This window comes from Barbatula barbatula (assembly GCF_947034865.1).
Source record: "Barbatula barbatula genome assembly, chromosome: 24".
In the NCBI taxonomy this organism is placed as follows: Eukaryota; Metazoa; Chordata; class Actinopteri; order Cypriniformes; family Nemacheilidae; genus Barbatula; species Barbatula barbatula.
Window position 1 is genome coordinate 4,487,566 of NC_136787.1, and position 20,236 is coordinate 4,507,801.

General features: G+C 36.9%; 2 protein-coding genes across 5 annotated transcripts; one reads left to right on the forward strand and one right to left on the reverse strand.

Moving 5' to 3' along the window:
• The first annotated feature begins 1,174 nt into the window (after positions 1-1,174).
• Positions 1,175-9,437, forward strand: sgtb (small glutamine rich tetratricopeptide repeat co-chaperone beta). Its single transcript, XM_079449259.1, has 12 exons — positions 1,175-1,248; positions 1,925-2,040; positions 2,378-2,481; positions 2,591-2,666; positions 2,858-2,957; positions 3,038-3,142; positions 3,457-3,595; positions 4,755-4,817; positions 6,793-6,830; positions 7,487-7,570; positions 7,681-7,810; positions 7,948-9,437. The coding sequence occupies exons 2-11, from the start codon at positions 1,941-1,943 to the stop codon at positions 7,790-7,792; spliced, it is 921 nt and encodes a 306-aa protein (XP_079305385.1). The 5' UTR covers positions 1,175-1,248; positions 1,925-1,940; the 3' UTR covers positions 7,793-7,810; positions 7,948-9,437.
• Positions 9,438-9,545: 108 nt separating this feature from the next.
• Positions 9,546-19,814, reverse strand: trappc13 (trafficking protein particle complex subunit 13). Of its 4 annotated transcripts, none has more exons than XM_079447874.1 (13): positions 19,493-19,814; positions 17,763-17,831; positions 15,568-15,667; positions 15,395-15,479; positions 15,182-15,309; positions 14,431-14,503; positions 14,104-14,148; positions 13,337-13,354; positions 11,299-11,435; positions 10,940-11,138; positions 10,153-10,253; positions 9,929-10,076; positions 9,546-9,833 (listed from the first exon to the last, which is right to left on the reverse strand). In XM_079447874.1, the coding sequence occupies exons 1-13, from the start codon at positions 19,536-19,538 to the stop codon at positions 9,726-9,728; spliced, it is 1,257 nt and encodes a 418-aa protein (XP_079304000.1). In that variant the 5' UTR covers positions 19,539-19,814; the 3' UTR covers positions 9,546-9,725. The 4 variants fall into 4 exon arrangements, with proteins under 4 accessions (XP_079304000.1, XP_079304002.1, XP_079304001.1 ...); XM_079447876.1 differs by having other exon boundaries at positions 17,641-17,831; positions 19,493-19,572; XM_079447875.1 differs by lacking the exon at positions 13,337-13,354 and having other exon boundaries at positions 19,493-19,791.
• Between the last annotated feature and the right edge of the window lie 422 nt (positions 19,815-20,236).

Below are 20,236 nucleotides of genomic sequence, written 5' to 3' on the forward strand. Positions count from 1 at the left end.
GGGATACGTTGGCGGTGGGCGGTGCTAGTTGGCTGGCGAATTACAAATCGGTTGAAAGATTGAACCTTGCATAACGTTAATTGTATTTTTAGTTAATTGTATAATTTAAACTCATAATAATCAATTCATATTTAGAAATAAACAAAACAAGATTCATTAATATGAAATATGACAGCGCAGTCAGAAATGTATGAAGGTAAGCAGACAGCACATGAAATTAACCGCGAACTTTTTAGTCATGACGATGTTACGATTCACTCGTGCGATGCGATTCGCGATTCTGATCTCACGATGCGATGCACGATTTGTTTAGAGACTGAGTTGAGTTGAATGAAAAATGAACAACTGCCCTATTATTATTTCTCTAATGTTGCACACTGTCGCATTTGATGTCGAATGGCTAAATTGCTGTTTTAAAGACAGAATAATAAAAAAGTCTCTTTTATATAAACAAACGAAGTCATAGTTAAGAAATATCGGTATTTCCACATGTAGTAAAAAACTGAAAACATGAACTGCGAATCTTTTAACCTCTCAACCGATTTGAATCGCCACATATATAATCGATTTCCAACTGATCACTGTGAATCGTTTATTTGTGTGACCATATTTTTGCAATATCGTTGTCAAGTCATCTTTATATTTATATAGCGCTTTTTACAAGTTCAATTGTTACAAAGCAGCTGTACGGGAAAACATGGACTATAAGCAAAACATATAAGGTTATGCAAGTCAAAACACAGGTCAAATATCAGACACACTATGAATTCCCATATGCAATGTTAATGAAATAAAACTAAAATATTCTAGCAGGCGAACAGTCCAATATGTAAACGGTGGCGAGGAAAATTACAAACATTGTAAACTGTTGTTTTATTGAATCAAGACCAAGGCTACAAATATCATCTCGCTTATCTCTTCTAATAGGATCATCATTTCGGGATCAACTTTACACATCACACAGTCACTTCATATCCACATTAGCTTTGTATACTCTGCTAGGCTTTAAAGGACTAGTTTTGATGCACTTGTGTATTTTGTTGCCTATGTTGTTATAATTGCTTCCAATGTTTCCTCATCTGTAAGTCGCTTTGGATAAAAGCGTCTGCTAAATGACTAAATGTACATGTAATGTATTCATGAGCCGTGCATCCGCCGGAAGCGCGCATGCGCCGTGTCCCGCATGACTCCCGCACACTCGCACGAGCGTTCATGACGCCGTGGCTCACAGACGGGCGCTTTCTCCAGGTAGGTGGGCGGGGGCGCGCGTAGCATCCTCAACGCTATCGTTTTATTGACAGGTCGTTTTGCGGCGCATGTGGGATGCGGGGGGTCACGAAGACCCGCGGAGATGAGACATTCCTCTTCCCGTCGTCCGTGACTCAAACTGCGAATGTTGACAGCCTTTGCACACGCGCATGCGATGTCATCCGCGTAAACATGCGATGGAAAAGCACTTTATAGGCTATGTTTGTTACACGTACGATCGCTTTATATGTAACGGCGCTTCCGTTGTCAGCAACACATCACAACGGCGTCATACTGTACGTGTCATAGGTTTCGCTGTCCAGGAACATGCGAGACATGCTGTTTACATGTAGCTGCATGAAACGATGTAGTAGTACTGTGCAGTAGGCTCAAGCCTGTCTTCATTTGAGCAGATCGTGGCAAAGGAGTTAATTCATAAGCAAAACATTTAAAGATATGTTATAAGCGTTGTTTTAGTTTGGTTAAAGTGTAGTAACCGTGTTTTTGTGGCATAAATTATAGTTCATTTAATGTTTCGTTAATAACAACTATAGTAAACCATGGGGCATTTTCATAAGGACATCCAGCACTGTGTATGTAAATGGTGTGTAAGCGTTGTAACGGACCTAAAGGGTTCAGAGAAACAGTTTTCAACCTCTTTTCTACCTGTTCCCAGCTTTCTCCCTGACACGATGGCAGTAGAAAAGCGCTTGGCGTATTCTATCGTACAGTTCCTTAGAGATCAGACACACTGTGGCTCGCTCAACACAGATGAACAGGAAAGCCTGGAAGGTATGTCAGCGTATAAAACATTGAAAGTCGCCGGCCTTTTATTGTTGCTGGCCGATTGCAGTTACTGTGCATTTGTGCTCGCTTGTATTTCGACATCATCTTTAGTGATTATATGAGATAAGATGATCAGTCTGATGATATAATGTACATATTTGTGTCTACCGTATATAACGCACGATATAATTATAATATAACAGCATAGTCACGTTTGCTCGGCCTAATACCAAAAGTGTTTATATTCCCTTTGTAGTGTCAGAGTCACAATGCCAACATTTGAACCTGGATACGATTTTGCCTTGCTCACATTCAAATCCAATGAAAAATGTCGTGTTTACAGTTGCAATACAATGTATGGAGACCACCTTCAAGATCAGCTCCAGCGACTGTCATCTCGCCGCCCCACAGCCACTGAGAGAGATATTCCACAATTCTCTTCTCAAAGTAATACGGCTTTATAGTTACACTCACGTTTTTGACCCCTACAGTACGCAAAAGGCAAAATAACACTGTACATTTTCCCTAAAGGTTCTTCTCTGATTGTTATTTACAGAATGACATTGTTGCGTTACCCGAGACGTTTCCATCTCCGGAGGACATCGAGACAGCTGAGCAGCTTAAAAACGAGGGCACGTCAAACTTTCCTATTATATTTAGAGTCGCCGACGAATGGATTTCGCTCAGAACAGTGGCATCATATCACAGGATGCAATATGCGTAACTGAATGTCACCTGTCAACACATTATTCCGCTGTGAAAACGCACATCAGACCGGATAAATAATTCATAATAATGATGAAATGTTTTTACTCTTCATTAGGGAACAATCACATGAAAGAGGAGAATTATGGCAGTGCTGTGGATTGTTACACAAAAGCCATCGAGTTGGACCAAAGAAACGCTGTGTATTACTGCAACAGGTAGATGCTGCGATTTCACGCTGTGTCACGCGGACAGCTGTTTTGTTGTTTGGTGTTGACTGCTGGGATTGTTCTCGCAGGGCTGCCGCTCACAGTAAACTTGGAAACTACACAGTGGCGACAGGCGATTGCGAGCGAGCAATTGCGATCGACCCCAAGTACAGTAAAGCTTATGGCAGAATGGGGTAAGCTGATGTTATTATAGCATAGCTGTATACGGTACATCATTTACTCAACTTGATTGATGATACAAGATTTGTTATAAAGTAAATGTGTTTCCTGACAAGATGTGAATTACAGGCAGGTTTGAGGGGGGCTTTGCTTCGGGGTCCTGATCATCTTGTAGGGGTCTATTTTGTTAACAGGCTGGATAAATATAAGACCCTTACATATTACATCATATAACATTTCAGATTCCACACGCGAAATACATTTGTTTTCTTGAAAGATAGTTACAATATGTCGTCTATATTCCTTATTCGTGTTTTTATGATTCCAGACTTGCACTTACGTCTATGAGCAAGTATCCAGAGGCGGTAGCGTATTTTAAAAAAGCTCTGCTGTTGGATCCTGATAATGACACTTACAAGTCAAACCTGAAGATTGCGGAGCAGAAACAAAAAGAAGCTTCCAGCCCTGTGAGTACAAGTGATGATATCAGAATTCGTCACATTTAGATTGTTTACTTTAAATATGAAATCGATGTTTATACAAGAATGAATGTAGATTACAATATACAGCATACGCCAAATAAGAGACCATTCACCAATGTTTCTAGATGTATTGTGGTCATTTCAGTCCACTGTCTGCTTTATTGACATCCAACTGCAATGTGAAAGACTGACCGCATGACAAGACACAACTGTAATAAAACAAAATATACATAAGTACAACTATGAATGTGCTTAAAAGTGAATATGAACTTGCTTTCTTTGCGGTATTTGAGGTCTAAAAAATACAGACCTGTTTCTCCTGCTTTCAGCAAATGTAGGTGCATTCTACGAGATTAAGATCATGGTCATTGTAAAAGGATTCGTATAAACTAAGTAATTTGTAAAAAACTAATACTAAAAACATGGTATTTTGCAATTTCTTAGCAAAACTCTGTTTTTTCTGTAATTACTTTAAAAATTAAAAATTGTAACTGTCCAAATATTGGGGCTGTAAAGTCTTATTGTGTTTTACTTTAAGCACACTGTGTTTGTGGTAACAGGCTGCCCCAAAAGCTTTTATTTAAGTGTCTCATCTTTTTAAACATACAGTAGCTTACAAAATGAAGTGATTATTTTCAGAGACTTTTTTTATCTTAAAATGTAATATTTATAGGTATGCGTTTAGGTAAAACAATAGTTTTAGTTTTACCAATAATATATTTTTCCAAATTTTAAATAAAAATATTGTTCCTATTTGCAGAAAATGAAAACTGGAGAAACTGGTAATAACAGAAAAAATGCTCTGTATTTTTCCCACCTCAAATATGCAAAGAAAACAAGTTCATATTCACTTTCAAAGCAACAGTAACATTTCTAAATGTATTTAGGAAAAGTTCAAACTATATTTTCTTGTGATAACCCAGAATCACTCTTACATCGCTGTTGGATGACTATGTCACTCCTGAGGATCTAGATTTTGTTGAAATTCAACAGACACTGGACTGTACACAATTCATCTAGAAATGCTCATTTTAAAATGAAAAGTTGGAACGGTCTCCTAATTTATTCCACGGCTGTATATTGAACTTTCCCATATGTGCAACCACCAAAGGCAATAACATAAATTTTTGACATGTGTTGACAGACGGCCACCGGACTGGGGTTTGACATGGCCAGTCTCATCAATAACCCCGCGTTCATTAGCATGGTAAGTTCAAGTGGATGGTTTCACATTGCTCTGTTATGGTGTTCTCAAAATGCCTTTAGATATAATATATTGTTTAGAGATACAGTGGGTACGGAAAGTATTCAGACCTCCTTAAATTTTATATTGCAGCCATTTGCTAAAATCATTCAAGTTCATTTTTTTCTCAATGTACACACAGCACCCCATATTGACAGACACAGAATTGACATTTTTAAGGATTTATTAAAAAAGAAAAACTGAAATATCACATGGTCCTAAGTATTCAGACCCTTTTGATCTAATACAGCCATGAGTCTATTTGGGAAAGATGCAACAAGTTTTTCACACCTGGATTTGGGGATCCTCTGCCATTCCTCCTTGAAGATCCTCTCCAGTTCTGTCAGGTTGGATGGTAAACGTTGGTGGACAGCCATTTTCAGGTCTCTCCAGAGATGCTCAATTGGGTTTAAGTCAGCGCTCTGGCTGGGCCATTCAAGAACAGTCAAGGAGTTGTTGTGAAGCCATTCGTTATTTTAGCTGTGTGCTTAGGGTCATTGTCTTGTTGGAAGGTGAACCTTAAGCCCAGTCTGAGGTCTTGAGCACTCTGGAGAAGGTTTTCGTCCAGGATATCCCTGTACTTGGCCGCGTTCATCTTTCCCTCGACTGCAACCAGTCATCCTGTCCCTGCAGCTGAAAAACAGTCCCAGAGCATGATGCTGCCACCACCATGCTTCACTGTTGGGACTGTATTGGACAGGTGATGAGCAGTGCCTGGTTCTCCACACAAACCGCTTAGAATTAAGGCCAAAAAGTTCTATCTTGGTCTCATCAGACCAGAGAATCTTATTTCTCACCATCTTGGTAGTCCTTCGGGTGTTTCTTAGCAAACTCCATGCGGACTTTTATGTGTCTTGCACTTAGAAGAGGCTTCCGTCGGGGCAATCTGCAATAAAGCCCCGACTGGTGGAGGGCTGCAGTGATGGTTGACTTTCTACAACTTACTCCCATCTCCCGACTGCATCTCTGGAGCTCAGCCACAGTGATCTTTGGGTTCTTCTTTACCTCTCTCACCAAGGCTTTTCTCCCCCGATAGCTCAGTTTGTCCCAAACATCTTCCATTTAAGGATTATAGAGGCCACTGTGCTTTTAGGAACCTTAAGTGCAGCAGAAATGTTTTTGTAACCTTGGCCAGATCTGTGCCTTGCCACAATTCTGTCTCTGAGCTCTTCGGGCAGTTCCTTTGACCTCATGGACTCAAATGAAGGTGTAGAACCATCTCAAGGATGATCAGAAGAAAAGGACAGCACCTGAGTTAAATATATGAGAGTGTCACAGCAAAGAGTCTGAATACTTAGGACCATGTGATATTTCAGTTTTTCTTTTTTAATAAATCAGCAAAAATGTCAACAATACTTATTTTCCACCATAATTTGCAAATAAATTCTTTAAAAATCAGACAATGTGATTTTCTGGATTTTTTTTCTCATTCTGTCTCTCATAGTTTAAGTGATGAAAATTACAGGCCTCTCTTATCTTTTTAAGTGGGAGAATTTGCACAATTGGTGGCTGACTAAATACTTTTTTGCCCCACTGTATATTAGAGCTGTCAAACGATTAATCGCATCCAGAGAAAAGTTTGTGTTTACATAATATATACAGTTTCTGTGTACTGTGCATAATCATTTTGTATTTATTAACACATACACGCATACAGTATATTGAAGAAAATCTAAAAATGTATATACATTTATATGTCATTTCAATTATTGGAAAATATAAACAAATACACGTATTTCCTTAATTTGAATTCATGTGTAAGTGTTTGTATTTATAAATACAAAATTATTATGCACAGTACATAGACATATATTATGTAAACACAAACTTTAATTCTGGATGCAATTAATTGCGATTAATCGTTTGACAGCCCTAATATATATAAATATTTATTGTTATTTACACTGAATGAATCGGATGTTTTCTTACTGCACTATAGGCAGCGAGCGTGATGCAAAACCAACAGGTGCAACAACTGTAAGTTTTTATGTGTGTTTTATATATTTTATATTTCTGATACCTTGTATCTCCCTATTTCGTGATTTTGCCATAAGTCATTATTTTTAGTCACACTTAATGTTTGTCACTGGGGTTTGCGAATATCGAACCCATGAAAAGTACTAAAAAGTGCTTGTCAACTTTGAAAACTCGATATGTAATCATTTCAATCAATCAGAGTTTTTTTTCCATTTCCTGAAAAACAATTTGGACATACAAGGTTTTAGAAGAAAAACGACCGTATATTTTTGTCCATATGTTTGTTTTGGTAAATTAAAGTTTGGTAAATTAAAGAACACATTTTATTAACATAAAAATGTATGAAACTTTTTATCGACATTGAAAAGTGTTAGAACACTAATACTGGTGTAAATTAGGAAAGCATTACATCATGATATGAAACAAAGCAATGTACATACATTAAAACAAAATGAATTGCACCGATATATCGGCCATTAATCGGTATCTATCGATGAAAGCAACTTTCGGCAATAGTTTAAAAACAGCCAATGATCAAGGCCGATTTATAATACAATTTATTCCTATTCTAGTTTGACACAATATTGTCAAAATCTGTGTGTTATAAAATGTTTGCTATTGACATTAATATCTCAGTTGTGTTCTGTACTAAACAGCATGCAAGGAATGATGTCTAATGCCAGGGGGGGGCCGGCAGCCGGAGTTGGCGGATTAACTGACATATCCAGTCTCATTGAAGCGTAAGCACTATATCTTCAGATTTAATTCTTTACGTATTACTATTGCAAAAGACAAAATCTTTCTTTAGGACTAATGTAAAACTGACTATTAAGATGTTGATCTCTGTCAGTGGGCAGCAGTTCGCTCAGCAGATTCAACAGCAGAACCCGGAGCTCATCGAGCAGCTGAGGAACCACATCCGAAGTCGCTCCTTCAGCGGCAGTGCCGAGGAACATTCCTGATCCCAACGGTCTGACAAAGTGCGACTAAAACATAATAAAAGCACAGATGCTATTATAATAAAACAGAAGTCAAATGAATTAGATAGGTAGATCAACTTAAGAGGCGGGACTGCATTATGATATTCAAGCTGAAAATAATATGTGTGTCTCTGCAGGTCTATACGGGATCGAGGGGCAGCAGATGGAAGCGCAATCCTTTCACCCATTCTTCTGTTCACTCGAACCGGTGATGGGGTGTGGCACTTTATTTTGAGGTATCAGGGATGAAGAGGAAAAATATATCTAAACACATAAAAATTCAACTTGTACACAAGAGAAAATGATCTGAACATCTGACTGAGGTTTCTTTGTGTTTGTCTGTGTAGATAACGTTTTAGTCCTCTGTTACTTTATATGAATGTAGCTGGCAATGACAATTCTGAGTTTACATAACAAAATGTCAGATCATGATGTCGTGCCTGTTAACATTAGCTGTGAAGCCATGGTATTTGATATTCAAGATTTAAAGAGATAGTTAACCCAAAATGACAATTCTGTCATTATTAACTTACTGTACGTCTTTCTATGACTTTCTTTCCTGCTCACAACACATAAGGTCTGACTAGTCATAAAATATACAACAACTATTTTCGTTATTAGGTCGTTTTTGTTTTCAAATCTTTATTTCGAGTTAATAGTACCGTGTAGAAAAAGGCAGGCAATTTAATTCAGCAATTTTGTGGAAATTTTATTAAATTGTTTAATAGGCCGTCTCATCGGATGCAGCACCGGGACTGCAGTTAACTTTGGGTCTGTGTTTGGCTAGTGTCTAATAATATTTTTTTTTTATTTTAATGTTAACATTAATTTGTATCATTTTTTATTGAATAATTATTGTATTAAAAAAACGACTTGTTGAATTCTGTTGTATGTTCATTTTATTAATCAAACAATTTGTTGAACGTGTCCGGTAGTTTAGTCGCATTTGAACAAGCCGTTTTGTACATCTAGCAGTAGAGCTTGGTATTGCAGTTAATTCAAAATATTGGAGAGACACGTTTAGCCAAGTAAAGCTTCTTCTCAGTTTCTTTTGCTTCTTTTTAGAAATAATCTACAGGCGCTCTTTTGTTTGCAAATGTGTACCGGAAGTTAACCGCAGCCCTGCGAACGCGCTCATGTGCAGTAACCTTTGTTTACGGTATGTTTTTACTTTGAAACCGTAATTCCGTTGCATCAGCTACTTTTTATTAAAAACTATTTTAAAAACATTTAACCTTCTTTTATCGTCCATTTGAAAGGTTTGCGGCTCCATTAGTGTTCTACGAAAAAGTCTGACAGAATTTTCGGATCAACTATCTCTTTAAAACATACCCTGAATATTTTCACATATTTTGTTCGTTCTAGGAACAATAGGTATCTGTGTGTGATACATAATATCTATAGATCAGCAGCTTCACAAGTCTTGTTTCTTTAGTTGATTATTTTGTAATCTCAATAACACAATTTTGCTAATTTAAGCATATTTATGTATCTTTCATTATTAGCATTTTTCGTTTGCATGATTCATAATCTGATATTTAGGGACTGAAACTTAAGATGACATTAATAAAACAGCTGTAAAATGTTTTGTCAAAAAAAAAAAGCATCAATAAAGGTGTTAATAGATGATCGTGTGCTTTGGTCCGAAACATTATTTTAGAAAATTGTATTACCCAGCACTCGTGTCTCCACACACACTCCACAGTTTTGCAGTAAAATAGCGTTAACACAAAAGTCCTGTTTTGATAAGTTTTTATTCACATTTAGAGACACTTAAAACCATGAATAAGGGCTTTAAAATAACATTTTAAAACGACCACCTTAAAGAGCAAAGATAAAGAGCACAGGGAAATTTTACAGACAAACATGAAATTGGTCCATCGAGATGCACAGTGCAAAAATCCACAAAGGGGGTTCAACTCTCTGGACTAGTGTAAGGACAGACCACGCAGACCTGTGCAATGTCATCATATTCGTACGTCCTTTTCAGGAATGTATCTGTTAATCTCAGTCCTGATACACTCTGAATAAAGACAAAAAATGCAACGTCAAACGTACATGATAATCCATATCCAAGTAGCCATGTTCTACACTTTAAAAGGATAATAAAGTTTGTACCTGTAAGCCCTGAACAGATGACAGGACCTTGAGTGGAATAGATAGAGATGCATTGGGGCTGAGTTTACCCAACTGTCTGCCCGACACCCCACACCAGTGGATGGACCGAGTGTTACACATCTCCAGCAGCAGATCCATGGTCCTCTCACTGAGAATGAACACGCCTGGTTACAGATCTCAGTATCTTCACCTTGGATCTTATAGCTTGGCAGTGATGCTCTTACCTGCAGTTAGTGATTTTACAGGTGATGTCAAAAGGTTCTTCCAGATTGACAGTGTCTGAGATGAGTTCAAGAGAAAGCCTGACGTCCCCGTAACCAGGAGCCTACAAGAGAAGAATCTTTAGAGCTACTGTAGACATACTAAAGTGAGTTTAGGTCCTGATTGGATTGGATGATTACCAATGCTAATTATTAAATGCAACGGAATGAAATGACTGAAAACAAAGAGAACGAATAACAAAGTTATTTGCTTGATGAAAAAGGAGTCGACTCTGAATCACGCGAAGGAGTCGTTCTAATAATCAGTTCCGTGTCAGATTTGTGTCACTCGGTGTAATGCCCGCCTATATTCCATTTGCGATGCTCTAGACCAATCAGATCACAGTAGGCTGACATAAAGGATGGGATTAAATGGATTAATCGTCGAACCAATCATTTTGAGTCAAATCAAGGTAATAATAACTGCCTATCATCAGAAAATTAAAGTGTTTTTTACATTGCATGTACTTGTTGGACACCCCATCGACCAAAGTGGGAAAATATTTACTCTTGAAAGGAACTATTCACCCAAAATGACAATTCTGTCTGCATTTATTATATGTCTTTGTTGTGATGAACACAGAGAAAGATATTTGGAAGAATGCTTGTAACCAAACAAGTGCAGTACTTGTCCACCATTGACTCCCACAGTAGAAATAATGACAACGGTAGTCAGGATGCATCCGTGAGGATAAATAACTACTTTCTTGCAGACTCTAGCACAGTTTTTTGTCTACATTGGAACCCATACCATCCTCTGTAGTTGGCTGGTCTGTAGTCTGCCTCTCTCTCCAAGGTTGGTTTTCCACACAATGTCTAGTTTGCCAATGACCGTCACCCCCTTTATAACCCCGGCCTTCTCTGCAAACTCCGGCTTGGGCTTCAAGCAGTATAAATACTGCCTCGTGTCCGAGGGCTGAAGATAGGACATCTTCCCAAACGTCGACTCGCTGCAGAAACACAAAAACATTGAGGAAAATTGTACAGGTACTGCATTTGCATCACAACGATTCCGCAACTTAACGCAACGCAGAAATGAAAAACCATGTAGTTATTGATTCCCTTCATCACAACAACATGCACAAAATAAATAAGAAATACATACGGTACCTCAGTTCTTCTTCAGCAGTCACGTTGTTGAGTTCAGTAACGTTATACATCATAGACGGTTCCAGAGACACCTTCTCCATGAACATTGGGGACGTGGTGATGTTCTGGATCTGTGCCTCCAGGAACACCTCATCTGTCTGGAGGGTGAATGTTTGAAACCATGAGATCAGATCAAACAACCAGCAGTCAGTCCTGGTAAGATCCCATGCAGCATTTTACAGTCATCCGTAAAAGTATTTGGACAGTTTAGTCACAATTGAAGTTCATGAATGTTATTGGATTAAATAGCAAAAAGGTGTTCTAGGGACCGTTTTACAAAATAAATTGACTTTAATATTTCATTATCTAATACAGCGGCAATAAAATATTTTGAAAGTGTCACGAGTGTCCAAATACCTTCAGCGGCACTGTAAATGATTATTTTAGACACGTTATCCTGGAGTGATACTTTATTTGAAGGGCTCAGCATACATCATTCACTTTAATAGGAAACTCGGGCATTAAAGGGATAGTTCACACGCAAAATGTTAATTATGTCATCATTTACTAACCCTGTGTGACCTTTATTCTTCCGCAGAACACAAAAAAAGAGATTTTGAAGAAGGTTGTTAAATGGCCCCCATTCACTTGCATTGGTTTCGTGTCCTTACAATCGAAGTTTCTTCAAAATATCTTCTTTTGACCAAATGATGACAGAATTTTCGGGGGTAAACTATCCCTTTAAGATCCATACATTCAATAACATTAGTGTATCTTCTGCGGTGTACTATGAGAACAGAATTTTGCAATATGCACTATTGTGGCCCCTCAAATCAAGTTCTTCAGAAAAGTTGAAGTGTGATTTATCAATTTGTTTAATGCCGAAAGGCGAATAGTGAATTGGGGTTGATCTCCTAGCATTAGATTAGTATTGTTCTGATATCAAAAGTGGAAGGTTAGCTCATGCCTGCAGTTCAGCAGCACCTTTTGACAAAAAGTATTTGTTAGAGCAGAAAGCAAAAGATCCTATGCCAAGCCCGATTATTCAAGAACCCAAAATATATCAATACATTAAGAGACGTATGTATTTGTGGGCAGATTTTGAACTTGAAACAAACTAATCACATCTTTAGATCTATAACACATTACGTTTAATGCATCTAGTGTGTTGGGATGAAAAACTAAGGATTAAAAGGGGCGTAAATCCTTAGAAAACAAGCATGAATTCTCCCAGTCTGTTTAAAAGATCTGGCTCATTGGTTTTCGAGATTTCTCACGGGTTTACACTGGCAAAATCAGTCAGTCAAGGGAAAGCATGAAACATTGAAGGTTAGTGGGTATCAGGGCGAACATGAAAAAGTATTTCACTTTAGTTTCTTGGTATTCTTTATCATTTCAAAATTAAATAAAGTAAGAGATCAACTAGGTGCCAAAAGGTTGAAATGGAGCTATAGAAATATTCCATCCATAAATGGGGAAATCCCTTGAGTATTACACTTATATTTCAACTCTGTCTATCTTGGCAACTGCTGCAGTCCATCGTAATATCAGACAAGCCAAGATCATCCGAAATAAAAAGTTGCAAAAGTGTCATCATTCACTCACCTACAAGTTGTTACAAACCCATATACATGTTGAAAAACGTATTTTGAAGAATGTTTGTAAATAAACAGTGCTGGGGCACTATTGACCACTATAGTAGGAGTAGTCAATGGTGTCCCAGAACTGTTTCGTTTCCAACATTCTTCAAAATATCTTCTTTTGTGTTCAAAAGAACAAAGAGACTTATACAGGTTTGGTACAACTTGAGGGTGAAATTTCCCTTGAATACAGTATAATATAAATACACCGTTTTCACATTCTATGGAGTTAAATAAACGTCAGGGCAGTGTCTGTACTATTTTCTTACAGCAGGTGCTACCTTTTCTAGTTTGCTAAACTAAATGCTGAAATACATTTTTCTGTGTTTTCCCCTTTGTGAATCACAGGCTCAAAAGAAGAAAAGAAACGGGTTATGCTGAAAGAAGAAAAGATGCAATGGAGAAGGGAAAACAATTACCACAGAACTGAGGTCACTCTAATGGAGGAATAAAACACAAAAAATAAACATTAGAGAAGTGAAGGTTACATGCGGAGAATATGACAACGTCAGTTCTCAGTTTCAGGCAGCGTCAAGGTGAACAAAACTGATGACGAATGAAACACAGATACTAATCATAAAAAGAATATCAAATGAAACGTGTAAAATGGGGTCTCTACAAGCAGAGCTACACATTACTATCAAAAGCTCAGAGGCAGAAGAGCAGATTCAACACTGTAAATAAACTGTAAAAAACTTTATTTTACGGTTTATTTCTGGTGCCCCGGCTGCAAGAACATTTCATTTTTTTAATTTCATTTTAAATAAAATTACAGAAAAAGACAACTAATTTACAAAAAAAAGGGCGAAAACGATTTAATATATTTTTAAATAATATTTTAAAAACTTTATTTTACAGTTTATTTCTGGTGCCCCAGCTGCCAGAACATTTTATTTTTTACAGTTTATTTTTGAAATACAGTAAAAAAACGAGAAAATTACAGAAAAAGACAACTAATTTAAAAAACGTTATATTACACAATATATGTCCAATAATATTACAGGGGGGAATTATTTCAAGTTATATTTCTGATTTTCCAGTTTACAGAAATGTTTTATTTTTACTGACATTCTTTTTAAAAGTGTAACCATGCCAAACAATAACAGGTGACTCATTTGTTATATTACCTTTCATTTTTTCAAGTTTCGCACTGGCTAAAAGGTCTTAGTGGTCAATGCAAACTTACCTCAGCGTTGTAGAATTTGGTTTTAACATCTAGAGGCTTGAGAACCTGGTTTAAAAGAGAGTTAAAACTGAAGTTTGAGCTGCAGCTCGACTCGACAGAATCCATTAAAAAAGGGCAATACAACACAACACAACGCTTCATTTGGTCAATGCACCACTTGTGCTTCTTCAGTAGTATCGGGCTGCACGACATCTCGTGCTTTCGTTCAAATGTCATGCTTAAGTGTGAATGAAATGTCTCAACCCTCCGCTAAATGACTTAAGAGTGATGCGTGCCGCTTACATCCAATAACAAGGCAACAGAAACGAGAAGAGAAAATGAGCTCACCTGAAATTTGAAGAACTTCCTAAAGTAAAGTTTCTCTCCGGACTGAGTGGTGTAGCTCACTGCGCAGACCAAGCTGAAATCATGAACGATAGCGTGCAAATATGGTAAGAATAACAGTTTGACATGCAACAGTGTTTATTTGACTTGATCATAGATTTGTGTTTGTGTGATTTTTGTGTGTAATTACGAAGGGGAAAGTAAAACAAGTTACGATTGAAACCTCCGTATTCAAAGAGATGTTCTGAGTTCAAAACAACAACAAAAAACTAAAAAAGCAGTCTATTGACAAAGCATTGGTGATGGTTTACAAGCAAAAATTTACAATATTAATGTTTGTTGATGTGCAACAATTATCTTGTACAAACATAAGTGCTATTTTATTTCAAAGCTGACCGTTTAAATCTATAACACTAGTTTTTTGCTAACATACATGTTTTGTTGCTAAACTTTCTATACAGGATATTATTACAGGACACATATAATTGATTAAATAAACCAATATTTAACGTAATTCGTTTAACAATATCGGAATTAATATTAAAATAATGTTAAATCATATTTTACAAAATGCAAGGCAGCTGCAAGTATATATGAATTATGGAATTATATACAGTAGTATTTATGAATAATGGAGCAAAACCTATCGATCAATTTTAATTTCTCACCAATTAAAAACAAACAGTGTAACAAGTTTTGAACCTGGAACATTCCTCTAAACATTCTACTAAAGATCCGTCAAGGGTCACCGTACATGTGTGTCCCAATTTCCTTGACCTCATGATGGATGACATCATCGATACAGCTCTCTGGTTTGAGTTCAGATACGGCCGAGTTCGACGCAGATAAATTTAACCTCTGGGAGCTCGTCTGAAGGTCGGCCTGTCGAGACAAACAATCACAGCGAGACAGAATAAAGCTTTCACTCACAACCCCAGCGAATAATCCGTGACTTGCGAGCCGTTACCTTTACGAGGATATCTTTGACCATTTGACTGCTGTCATTGTGCACACTGATGTAACTCGAGAAGGTCTCGCCGAGGAAAATATTTCTGATTGAGGAATGGAGAGGAAAGCTTTTTCGAATCATGTTTGGGAACTCGAAATGAAATACATTTCAAATTTGAGTTAAAACATTACCCAAAGTTCTGTGGCAGGGTGAGCATTTCCCCCAGGATTAGTGTTTCTGCCCCCTTCACGGTCGACGGGTCATCTTTCATAAGTCGTAGAAACGAATCACCTGTAGACATGTGATATGTAAAACCTCTTGGCTGACAGCCAGGTTGTAGATCTAGATGTCTATTAGATGCCCAGTTCTGTATAGCCAATTTCTTTTTACAGCCTTCAACGGTCATACGATATAATATAAAAGCTGATGTGCACATAAATCATGAGCAACAAAAACAAATCAAATATTTTTTTCCGGTTTCTGAGGAATAAGAACATGCATTTCTAGGGGTTAGTTTATTATTGTGGCGCATTCTATTTTGCAAAGTTACTCTTTTTTCTTCTTGTGTCATAAATCCACTTTCATTTACAGTGGCGCAGCTGTGCTATTGCATTTATCTTTCAGCTGAATTCACAGTTTAAAAGACAAGTTTTCAATTATTCTTTCTATGTTGTTTAAAAAGTCAGTAAGTAAGAAATCATGTTAAATCCTCGTGATCTCAATGTTAGCCCAAATAATCATGATTATGTTTTTTGTCATAATTGTCATAAACCTAACTAAAACAAAGAGACTTTATTATTATAACTACTTTGTTTTTTTTCTAGGGCTGTTAGTTGCAATTGCAATCAATCGCATCCAGAATAAAAGACATATATAATGTAAACACAAACTATGTTGTGTGCATTTTAATTTTGTATTTAAAAACACAGACAGATATGCATACATGTATACTCTTTAGGAAACATTTAGATGTATTTATTTATACTGTATTTACCAATAATTGGAATTATATACAAGCAATTATTAATTTGTGTATTTTTCTTATATATGCATGTGATAAGAAAAACGAATATGCACATAACACAGATACAAGTTATATAAATACAAACTTTTATTCTGGATGTGATTAATCGCGATTAATCATTTGAATGTTTTGATGATGTTCTGGGTAGAAAATACTGTTTTAGAGTGAAACGCCAGATTCCTTAGTTTAGCTTTTAACCTTAATAGCTAGTGTTTTGTGTCATAAATTGACACCGTAAACATGTCAAATGATTAATTGCGATTAATCGATTCCAGAATAAAAGTTTGTGTTTAGATAACTTGTATCTGTGTTATGTGAATATTTATTTTTTTACCATCTGTTAGTCCGTACTTCAATATTAGTATACATTTTATTATTTTAGCCTTGTCTAGGCATTCCCTTAGAACCGAAGACTTCGTTGTAATAACATGAAAAACCATCATTAAAATGCTATTGCGTTTTTGTCATTAAACAAACAGTAAACCTTTTTAGTATTTAATTTGTATTTAACAACATTTCATATTCTGCATCATTTTCATTAAAGCTGTAATTTTGTCAAGGATTACTGTGTGTATTTACGACACAAAACGCTAGCTACGAAGACAAAGGCTAAAATAAGGAATCTGCCATTTTACAAAACAAAAAAGTAATTTTCACCCAGAACGTCATTAAAAAGAAAAGTCACAACTGATGATGTGGTGGAAAAACCTGATACAACTGATAGCATTTTGTAAACGTAGCTGAAAAAACACCCTAATCCGTATAAAACCAGGCGGCGGTGTACAGCGTATTCCATTCATTTCACATTTCTCATATTATTACATCCGGCTCATTGGCGTTGATTTATAGTGGAATATTCTTTAACTCCTCATATAAATAGATGTGCTACTCAGAACTGTCATAATGACATGTGGCTCTTGAATGCAAATGCTAGCGATCACATTTCAGAGCCGTTGGCCCAGCAAACAAAAAACAAACATTGCAAATTGCTGATATATCTTCCGTCTATATTTGGGGACGATATAATGCTGTTAATAGCTTACAGGGTAGATCAATTCTAGTCTTGTCAATAGTGATAAATGCGTTGCATTCAAACACATAAAACAACATCATTCTTTAGCTGTTAAAAACGACAATGTCTATTTTGTCCTGTACGACTCATTTTCTACTTACATGTGAATCTATAAATTCGTTTGTGTGATTGTACAATATTGCACTATTTCTCAACTTTCAATGTTACCTAATTGGTAATAGATCTGCGGTTAATCCAGACACATAAACAGGGTAACAGACAGCACAAACAGTGTCAGATGTCTGGAGGAGTTTCCAAGGAGGAGTGTGTAAAGTATTATTAGATTCTACCTGGAAGATCTCTGTCCTCACATGTCACTGGCATGTTTGTGAAAAGTGTCGGTTTGGTCAGTCTCATCACTGCAGAGAAAAATATAGAAGACTCTTAATAACATGAGATAATCTTATACATTAGAAAAACACTTCTTTATTCTGTACAGCTCATAGCCATAGAAGACCAAGGATTCAATCCCAAAACAAATCAAGATAAGATTAAAATCACAACATACATTCTGGATTTTATTTTTAACCCCGTGATTGGGTCAAAAAAGGACAAACCCAAGCGTTTGGTGCTGCGGCGTTGGTACAGATCAAAATAATGTTTTAACCCATTGTTGAGTCAAATGTAAATGTTTTCTGGGTTAATGCACCGTATTAATCCCTTTTCGACCCAACCACGGGTTGAAAATAACCCAATATTTGTGTAAAGACATAAGAAATTATATTCTCCTAATTCTATTTACATTTATATTTAGTCATTTAGCGTTTATCCAAAGCAACTTACAAAGAGATCAGACAGGAATAAACGATGACAGACATTTTGTATTACATTTTCATACATTTTGTGACATTCCTTTCATGGCCACATTACATAAGGTCAATAATAAAACCACCCTCTTTATGCAGTGAGAACACAAGGCATGTCAACACAAATGGGGAGTTCCACACATGCCTTTTTAAAATGTTTTCAGGGAAATATTGAGGGAATCATATGCGTTCTTCTAAGAGGGTGATCAAAATCCACTTAAAAACCTTAGTGGGATATACTTCATCCGAAAATGAAAACTCTGTCATCATTTACTGGCCTTTGAGTGGTTCCGAATCTGTCTAAATGTCTTTGTTCTGATGAATACAGAAAAAGATATTCGAAAGAATGCTTATACCCAAAAACAGATTTTGCCTGACTCCCATTGACATTGAATCCCAAATAACTTGATTTACTTCAATTAAAATATTTTGTGTTCCGTTGAACTCAAAAGACGACATTTTGAATAATGAAGGACTGCAAACGGTTCTAGGCCAGGTTTAACTACCATTGTATTTTTCCTACTATGGGAGTCAACGGGGGGCAAAATCTGTCTGGTTACAGGCATTCTTCCAAATAGCTTTCTGTGTTCAACAGAACATTTCTGGGTGAACTGTCCCTTTAAAGGACTAAGCCGGTCAATCCAACACTCATCACATGGGTTTAATAACCCCGGTGATCCATTCAGAATAAACAGTGACCAGCAGATCCGGCTGTAATGCAAAACATCAGTGTCATTTGTTATAAACCAGAGACACATAATATGTGGTTCATGACAAGCACGTTTAAATAAACCACCGCATGTCAGTCATTCAACAGTTGTAATATTAACAATGTGTGAACAGTCACAATGTCAAAAACTACACTCATTTATTCTAGACCATTGAACCTGTGAAGTGTTATTTGACAGCTTGATGTCCAGCTAGATTCCCTAAAGACAGTCTTCAAATAAAACTCAAATTTACATCCCAACAGCAACATGACAGGCCGACACACTGCTAGCTAACATGGGAAGGGTCTTAAACTCTAGGTAGGCAACTTTATAGTTTTAGAGACACTCTCTTCCTAGCAGCCATTAGCAATTTAGCAATTCACATATCAGTGATAAATAGTTCGTTTAAACGTCGTCTTTATCCGTAAACACACACACGCGTCGTTGGTCAGATAGACAGCGGCGGTTTCAGTAGTACACTGTGTAAGGTAAACACCGCAGTACCTTTTAAAGCGAGGAGATGCTCTTGTTTTGCTTGGTTGACTTCCATCTTGTCTGCTGTAGTGGTGTGACCTTTCACCCGCGCACGGCGGCAGATCACGGCGAGTAAAGAGGGACAAACCGCGCATCAGAAACAGCGTTCAACGGCTTGTTTAAAACGGTGTTATTGTTGTTTTATTGTAGTTTTTCTACGATACTTTTATTGAAGATACGTAACACTTGTCTTGTGTTCAAAAATCGTCATTGAATAAACTGATGTGATTGTTGTGAACTGACTCCGCGACGCTTCCCAGTGGATGAGTGTGGAAATACAGTTTGGACCTTCGTGACCTCCATGGCTGAGGATGATATTATACAGTAAATAGACAATGTAAATCACGTCTAAGTAACGTTTTTGTGCACATAAGTTTTTGTGCTCGGGAGATTTTTCTGTGCACAGATAATGTGGGGATGATGTAATGAGAGATCAAATATGTTTTCTTGAGAAAAACTTCCTATTAGGGCATCATCCCTTATATTGTAATACATATAACATGGTTAAACTATGGCTACTGTCGTATAACTTCACTCACTAGACTTATAAGATATGACTTGCTTTAACTTGCTGATTCTCTGTACTCGATGCAGATCCTTGGCATTATTGTGCATGTTTCATTTGCTCTTTACTCTGTGTCTCATATGCAGATGCCTCAGTGCCTCTGTTCAGACATGGCTTTGATATTACAGTTAGTATCTTTAAGGTTAGAA